Here is a 9266-nt window from a genome sequence, read left to right as displayed (position 1 = left end):
CAGGTGACCAGCCGCACACTGATCTGGCGGTTAGAAGGGCAGAGCTGACTGGCAGGCTCTCCACAGCCAATCTCCCAAGCTGTAGCAGCAGTTTCTTTCCATCATGCCTGACCATCAAAAGGTCAGAACTCAGGCTCTCTCCTCTTCCTTCCTGGGAGTGGGCAGACTTGTATGCACGTGGTATTTGTGTCGAAGAAGAAACACTGGCAGCAGAGAATTCTGGTTCCTAAAACATTCTTCCCTCTTTTGGTGGATGGGAAATTCCATTCTGTTCCACACCAGCTTATGCATTGAAAATTCTGTATCTTTAAAAAAAGATTTGAGGAACAGAACTGTGTTTTGATGTTAACAAATTGTACGAACACAAGACTTAAGAAATAAGAGTAGATGTTGCCATGGTGGTGTGGCTACTTGAAGGCTGCAAATTCTCCTGTAGAGGGAGGACAAGAGCTAATTTTAAAAAAGTTATCTCAAATAACCTAGAGACCTAGACAAGCCTCACTGAAACCTCACTGAAAGGTGACTCGCTATCATTACAAATCTAGTGACACCATCACTAATTTAAAAGCAAAAATGGCTGAAATACATACTTGATAATATGTAGAATATGCTTCAGTTCTATCAATTAAATACCGAGTCTGCAGGTAATTTCCCAGTTGGATTTTACATGCTATGCTGAAAACCATTCCAATGAATAAAATTTCTCAAAAACAGATTGTAAAATAGTAAGGTTGATTTGAATACTTAACCCCCAGTTATCAACTCATTTCCGTTATTATAATGCCACTAATAGAAAGGAAGAAGCAGGAATTATCCCCTATTTGCAGAAGATAAAATTAAGAGGTCAAATGATTTGTCCACATCACGCATTTGATTGAAGGAAAGAAAATCCAGACTATCCATTTTCTAGTTCACTTCCCCTTTCAAACCACCAAACAATTACATGGGGGTATGTGTCGTTGAACTTTCCTGAATTTGAGGGCTTTGTGCCATTATGTTTCACCCAGCATTTTGTTCATACCTTCTATTTGTGACTATAGGCTGGCTCCTCCCCTTACATGCACTCTAGCTGATTTCTGGGGGTTGGCTAGTAACCTACAACTATCAGAATGTAGCCGCCTTAACATTCATTTTCCGTAATAAGAGCCTGTGATGTGGGTCCAGTCACTGACACGAACAGACTCTTTCATCTAGGAGTGACCTGTCCACTCTGCCAGTAGAGTCCAACTGACTCCTAGAGGACACTGGTGTGTCCCAACAAACAGATTACTAATGACGGGCTGACAGAACCCTCAGATCGCAGGCTGATAATATTAGTGACTATCTGAATGCCTGCTACGCGCCAGATGCCTCACTGAGTGCTTTATATATGTTTCCGTCTAAGCCTCACAGTAACTGTAAGGCAGGTACTATTACTTTTCTTAATTTATGGAGGAGCAAGCTGGGAGTTTAGAATGGTGAGGTAATTTGCCTGTTATCTCACAGCTAGAAAAAGGCACTGTTAAAATGCAAGTTCAGGGGCGCCTGGGTGGCTCAGTTGGTTAAAGCCTCTGCCTTCGGCTCCGGTCATGATCCCAGAGTCCTGGGATCGAGCCCCGCATCGGGCTCTCTGCTCTGCAGGGAGCCTGCTTCCTCCTCTCTCTCTGCCTGCCTCTCTGCCTACTTGTGATCTCTCTCTCTGTCAAATAAATAAATAAAATCTTTAAAAAAAAAATAAAATAAAATAAAATAAAATGCAAGTTCAGGGGTGGGGGTCCTCAACAATGAATACATCCCTAAATAATTTTCAATAATTACCCATTTGTTTTCCCATTCCGGATATTATTACTAACTGGACTGCAGATAGTGATACTATCTCTTTCTATCTAAAGTATTCCTTCTACTAAGCAAGGAACCATGGTATTGTGAGTCAAAAGATCAAAGAAGGGCAAAAGAATTATTCTCATATTTAAAAATTAAAAAGACTGTGAAGGGAGTATGGCATTGATGGAAAAAAAATAGCCACATTACTAAGACCTCAGAGAGCCAAACATGAAGCACAAAACCACAGAAAGCTATTATGTTAGCAAAGACTCTAGAAATCTATAAACATTTATACTACCTTTGCTTATGGTTTGAAGGTTGCTATTTTTTCCACTATTTCAATACATTTCTTTAGAGCAATTTTCAGCATTCTAATTAGCAGTCACTGAATCTCGCAGAATCTAAATCTCATTAAAGGAAGCCAATGTGAAAATAGGATTTACTGAGAAATCTTTATTTTAAAAAATGGCTATTCTGTTGAATGAGAATATCAAAATCTTCATAATCTATTAACTGAGAATATCAAAAGTGATAAAATTCTAAGTTAAATCTTATATGCCACACGAAAAAATAACTTTAAAAAATCTTCAGATGTTCCTCACTAGTTATGATAATTAGACACTCCTCACCTTGTTGTAGTGTTCTACTCTATAAACTTAAATGTTAGCCTTAAAAAAAAATCACAAAACAACCTCCCAAAGTATAAACTCTTACCAAGAAACCCCAAATCAGACACCAATAAAGCCAACCCTGAAGATCACCCTACTATTGTCTACTGCTTCTAAAGGAAAGCAGTTATTTCCTAAAGAGACTGAAGGTCCAGGAATAAAAAAAGACAAAAAGAACTCAAAAGTTTATAGATCAATAAAATTAAACTCTTTCTATATATGTCCCTGAAATCATGGAGAAATTTAAGTAAAGATGGGGATAACAGGTAATGGATCTGCTTTTGGGGAAAAAACATATTCCTTCTTGCATATCTGAAAATTATCTATTATCATGCTACCTCCTATCCAATTTTATTTGAGGTAAGAATTATTTGAGGTGGAACATCCAGAATACTACATGACTTTGGAAATCTCGGTATTATTAATTTAATTATTGCCTGAAAAAAATCAAAGGCCAAAATGAAACTTTTTTTTTTCACTTGCCTCGTTGAGAATAACCTAAGTTCTATTTTTCATTTGACTTTATTTAAGATTAAGGTAGAGGATATGTGGGAAGGACCTGTGATTTCAGATACCTCAAATATCAAGATCTGTTTATTTGAAAGCTAAGGATTTTATTAACTAGTTTTAAAATACTACATTATTATCTTTTATTCCCAAATTGAATGTATTTCAGTGGCTGTTGATACATATAATTTGCTATATACTTCTTAAAGATTAAAATATGCTACAAAAAATCGATTTGCACAGAAATCAACCACCATTTTAGATGTGGGAGGCAGTCATTTGAAACCAGAGTAAGTCTCATTCTTTCTTTGTGGTGTCCTTTCAGGAAGTTTCAAAAGTATGATAAACATTCTGGCACAGACACACTGGATTTGTCAAATTCTTAAGAGAAATTACCATAGGAGAGATGAAATATTGAGTAAAATTTAAAAAGTGCTCTAGAAATGCTTAATAATTCTCAATCTGATAAGACTGTAACTAACAAAATGTTTTAGTCATGAAGTGCCCATTTCATAATATTAAAAAAAGCAGCTCATTTCCTTAAATTGAGGGACTCACTTGAGACAGCCATTTAAGCTGGCTGTGTTAAATGGTCACTATTTAAAGAGGAAAAGTTAACTAATGTTTTAGTATGTCAATGACTAGTACAATATTTAATATCTGAAAATAAAAAACCTAAAGCATTTGATTAAATGCTGTGATTCCGAACTACTTAAAATCAAGAAGAAAAATCGTAGTCCTCATCACTGACCAGTAAAAATTCTAAAATGTAAAACAAATTTTACAAAAACGGTTCCTGCTGAAAAAGGAAATCAACTTTAATAAAAATATCTGGGGGCTGACGTTTTAGGAGTAAAAGCGGTCAGTCACAAGAGAATGAACGTCCTTCTGTTTTAATTATCTAGTTAGAGAGGTTAACTCTACATACAGTTAGAAAATGTTTTTCTTTCTTTGAAGAATATATCTAAAATGCAGTATAAAAAAACAACAGAAAGGGAGACTACCATACGTCTTCTAATGTTCCCTACTTCTCCGCATCCGCGCTACCTAAACATCTCGCCCTGCCAGACTGTTCGTGTTCTTCCACCAACCTTCCAGTGGGCCCAGTTTGGCCAGAAAACTACTAGGTGATCCTCTGGAGGCACACTGGAACATGTGAGATGGCATAAATGACTTTCTGAGCAGTTCTAAGAGCTCAGCAATGCCCTCCGGCAAAGGAGAAGGAAAGGAGTCAAATGCAGATAGTGGGGGGCTGGCCAGTGGTCAGTGTGGGGAGTTGGGGGGGGTGCAAAAGGGGAGTAAGTCCAGAAAGGACAATCTGAGTGAAACAAGTACACTGGGGAACTACAGAAGAGCTGTATCAAGAAAAAGATCCTCTGACTGTTGTGCCTTAAAATGTCCAAACCTTTCGGCATTCCACAGACCGATGTAAGAACTCTGTTAGCTACATGCTTGCTATCAGTTCGTGATAAATAAAACCCCATTTAGTAATTACTAATAATCCTATCTTTAATATCACTAGAGGATTTGGAAATCCATCACTTTAATGTTTTCCAGTATGTTCCATTCTTTCATGCCTTTCTCATTCTTATTTTTGAAAATGCGAGACGGGTTCTTTTCCATTACTCTTGCCTAATTGAAAGGCGCGAATCAATTTTGAAGAACATGAATGGCATTACTTACTTCAAACTACTCAAACGAGGGGCAAAAGGTATGTCATGCTTCCTACTGAGAAGTTTTCCTGGATGAAATCTCATCCATTCCAATTAATCAAGTATTTCAGAAATTTACCTATGGCCCTTAAAAACTAAATTATCATTAAGGTCTTCCCAATTTTCTTCTTTATTGGCTTCTAAGGATGGTTTTTACACAGATGTCTGTGTGCCTGAATAACCCCAAACTGTCAGTTACATTTAAAAATCACCACAGTTCCAAACTGAGTGAAAATGTATCTACAAGGCTGGCTCTTGCTACCACCTTTGACGTGGAGATGGTCATTTCTTTGACGAGATGGCACTGAACTGTTTCTTTCATTTCTGATCCCCAGTAAGATTCTGGCTCACAGTAAGAACACACTGACTGCCACAGTACAATCATCTTCTACACAAGAAAATTTAAGTATCAGAAAGCACGACCAAATATTTCATACTGTGGGCTACAAGATCAAAAACAAAACCAGAAAAGAAAAAAAAAAGAAAAAAGAAAAAAGAAAATTAGCCTTCACTCCTAATAAGAACCTTGCTGGGCAAGGAACAGAAGGAGCACAGAAATTTTATGACACATGGATAACATGATTGTTAAAAGAGGCATCATGAGAGGTAAGTATAATCTAAAGTAATAATGATTTTTAAGAAGTCCATTACCTGGTTGTTTGGCAACTAAAGATATCTAAACAAACAAAGCCAAAACTTCTCACAGAATTCTGTGAAGCTTTTGTAGGGGAGGAGGAAATAATGCATTTGTAAGAAATTCAACTTCTATGTCTGTAAGACATCCTTGATATGTGGGGAAGTGTTATTTACAAGGAACTTCGGTTTTTAACACTTACCCACTAAAAACCTCAAGTTCAACGTTATCACTCATGTCAAACATGCCACTCCTCAGCAATACCTTTGGTTACCTGCACCCACAGCTTATAAAAAGAAAGTCAGTCTATTGCTTTGAGGGAATAAAGGACACCCATATATTCCAAATTATAGTACAAAATAGTTACAGAAAAAATATTTAGAATAAAAGTGACTTATTCAACCCACGTGACTTCTTAAATTAGATCTGTTTGGCTTGCCTTGCCTACACAGGCTAATCTACTGTCACCTTCCACCTGCAAGTCCATGCACGGGGATGTGCTGCTCCTGGGAGTCCCTGATGGACATGTGATAGCTAGTAACAAAAGGTGCATGAGAAAAGTTTAAATGAAGTTTAAAAATTAGAATAAGCCAGTAAACAAATCTGGAACAGGAAGGAAGCCCTCTGCAAGAGGCACTGCAAATGTTTAGCAATGTCTGTGCATTTTATAAAATGCATGGATGTTAAAAATCATATGCTAAGTTTACATTTTAGATTGAGAAATAATTTTATCTAGTTTTTAAAAACCTACATTCTCTGGTTCATCTTTTTTTAAAAAAAAAAGATCTTATTCAATTTAGCAAATATATAAGCAAACATATTTTCACTTCCTTGGTCCCTACTCCCCTCTACTGGCACACTCATTTAATTTCTTTCAGTGGACAGGAAACGCACCATATCCCCCTGCCTGGATGGGTGTTTTTGGAGAAGCACAAGCATATAGACTAAAATCTTCTGTTTGGAAGCCAGCCCGATTCAAGGAGGGTTCTGATGCACTGCGGTGAATTTTTGGCAATGAGCGGGCCAGCAGCTCAATAGAGGCGAGAATCTGAAAAAAAGAAAAAAAAAAAGAAAAAGAAAGTAGAATGAAAATCTAGGTGGTATTAATTTTTAAAATTCTCATCATACTTTATAAGAAAGCACCTGAAATCTTACACTTTGGTATTATCCTAAATGTCTAAAAACATACTGAATAAACTGGTATTTTTTCCTTACAAAGGAAATGATCAAACTCTCAGAGCTTTAATCTCTGTAAAATGAATGGGGAAAGTAACCTATAGTTAGCTTTTGTTTACATTTGAGATCATTTGCCAGCCTTGGAACAATAAATGATAAAAAATTTTAAACCAATGATATGCCTCTCACAGACCATAGTCCTTTTGGGGAAGAAGATGGAGTGTCTATCAGTTAAGCACTAATGACTTCACACAGAATCATCAGAGCAACTCATTCTTTAAGAACCTTAGTAATGGGAAACGTCTTCCACATACATGATTAAAAGTAGGACCCCAATGACCCAGGCTGCTAGTGACACAGGAGTGAGAAGTGACAGGTGACAATTCAAGAGTGGAGAAGACAGGCAAACTACAAAGAGACACCAGTACACAAAATGTAGAAACTGCATAGTGTAAGGTACAGAGAAATGGGTTATGACTCTTGAAGGCAGACAGTATGATAATGGACATTCACAATCATAAGACATACATGTAAAAGGCTTGGCACAATGCCGGGCATATATTAAGTACTCAATACAACTTTAGCAGCCATTACTATTATTATTTTTCTGAGCTATGAAAACTTTTTAAACAGTTAAACTGTAATCTGTATGATTAGTATAAGGCAAAGAAGCAATGTTACAAAACATTTTAAATTACAAGCATAACACACAAATAAAAATTCAAATAATACAGAAAAAGTTTAAGTCCTACCTTCCAGGGGTAACCACTGTTAAAGAGTCTATACTTTCTTCTGGACCTTTCCTATGCATAAACATGCACATATGAAAACAGAGCCCATCCCCACCCTCGTCACCATTTAAAGTGGTATCATACTACACATATTTTTCTGCATTGCTTTTCCTTCCCCTCACTAACATCCATGCCATCTAGATAGCTACCCTGATCTCTGTATCTTTAATTTTTCCTATTATGGTAAGTCTTTTTTTTTTTTTTAATATATATATCTGAGCACTTGTGGAAGCAGATTCTATAGCATACATTTTTAGGAGTGGAATTGCCAGAGCAAAAAGTATATATATTTCAAGTTTATGAATTCTACCAAGTCCTTAAAGGCCAAACTAATTTACATGCCCAACAACACTGTTAAAAAATTTATAAGGAGGGCTCTTCCTTACTTCCCAACACTGTTCCCAATGCTGGATATTGCCAATCTGAGAGAGAAAATAAAAATGTATTTCACTGTTACTATACATTTTACAGACTGTCACAGAGCTTTAAACATCCTAAATTTATTCAGCATTTATATTTCTTTGTGAATCACCAGGTCATATCCTTTGCTCATTTTCTATTATTATTTTTTACTTATTGATTTGTAGGAGGTCTTTGGATAATATCAATATTTATATTTTGTTATACATGCTGCAATTATTTTTCGTGTTTACCTTACAATATTATTTTTATTATACAGAAGTTTAAAAACTTTTAATGTAGTCACACTTACTATCTTTTCCTTTATTACTTCTGGATTTAGTCTCTGCTTATTAGGAAAGCCTTTCTTACCTCAAAGTTATAAAAATGACTTCCTATTTTTCAGTTTAGTTTTTTACATATAAATCTTTAGCCATCTGAAATTTGTGTTTAGCATGTGAAATGTGTATACAGTGTGAAAAAGAGATTTTATAATGAAAAATTAAAAATAATACTTAAAAGGAGTAGCCTTCAATAATCTCAAAAATGCAGATATGCATTTCATTTTCTGATACCATGCAAGGAATAAAATGTTACATACATTTAGAAATATGAACATTTTAACCCCTTTGATACCACTTAAAAAGTGGGCTTATCGGGGCATCTGGCTGGCTCAGTTGGTAGAGTATGCAAATCTTATCTCGGGGTTCTAAGTCTGAGCCCTACGTTGGGTGTAGAGATTACTTAAAAAAATAAAATCTTAAAAAAAAAAAGTGGGCCTATGGATATAACTTGCATTATTAATGTACATCAAGCAGGTTAAACAGGAAACTCTAGTACCTGGACTATAAAGAAGAGAACGTGGTACAGGGTCCTGCTAATATTGGCCAACACTACCTGTCCTTTTCCTTCGATAGTTTTAAGCCAGTGGTTTTCTGGGTTAAAAAAAAAACTACTCTTCCTCAAAGAAGTAGTAACTTAGAATTCCAATATGTAAAACATGTATCTACCCACCCTGAAAAAGCCTATGAGAGACTTGTTAAAATTATAAATTCTATCTTTAATTCTTCAGACAGGAATAAAAGATTCACTCATTCCTGTAGCAGTGACTTCTGTATAAAAGAGCCAGCTCGGAGGGGGTATTCAAAGGCATTAATAAGGTCCACAAAAGACCAACTCAGTAATTATGGGAGCTGAGTAATTACCAGAGGCAGCTCTTCCCACCTGAAAGCTGTACTAATTCATCAAGATCCACTTATGTAGAGCTCTCCACAACTTCATGAGCGTTATAAAAAATTGAATTTCTATTACAATATCTACAGAATCCAAACTTTCTAAGCTTGTTCAGATATTTAGTTTCAGTTCCTGAGGCTTATGAAAGATTGTTAACTTAAGGGCTTTGGCATTATACCATGAAAAGATAAAAAGCAATGGTAATTTTCCAATAATCAGAGAAAGGCAGACAGTACCAACAGGTGCCCTTTCTTTTTATAGAAAATATAAAGATCTGTTTGGCTCCTCCAAAAGACCTGGTATTAAAGGGACGCTTGGAATTTGTTTGTTTTACCACCAGGAA

At 36.0% G+C, this 9266-nt stretch overlaps 1 protein-coding gene across 1 annotated transcript in view; it reads right to left on the bottom strand.

Annotated features, from left to right (window-relative positions):
* Positions 1–262: 262 nt before the first annotated feature.
* BRAF (B-Raf proto-oncogene, serine/threonine kinase) overlaps positions 263–9266 on the bottom strand; it is a 180923-nt gene continuing 171919 nt past the window's right edge. The window contains exons 18-19 of the mRNA XM_046020461.1: positions 6219–6372; positions 263–430 (exon numbers count right to left, since the gene is read on the bottom strand). Of these exons, the coding sequence (XP_045876417.1) occupies positions 408–430; positions 6219–6372 (177 nt within the window). The 3' untranslated portion in view covers positions 263–407. The remainder of the gene's footprint in view (positions 431–6218; positions 6373–9266) is intronic.

This window comes from Meles meles, chromosome 10 (assembly GCF_922984935.1).
Source record: "Meles meles chromosome 10, mMelMel3.1 paternal haplotype, whole genome shotgun sequence".
Lineage (NCBI taxonomy): Eukaryota > Metazoa > Chordata > Mammalia > Carnivora > Mustelidae > Meles > Meles meles.
Note: the sequence above shows the minus strand (reverse complement) of the source record. Positions and strands in the feature narration are given on the sequence as shown.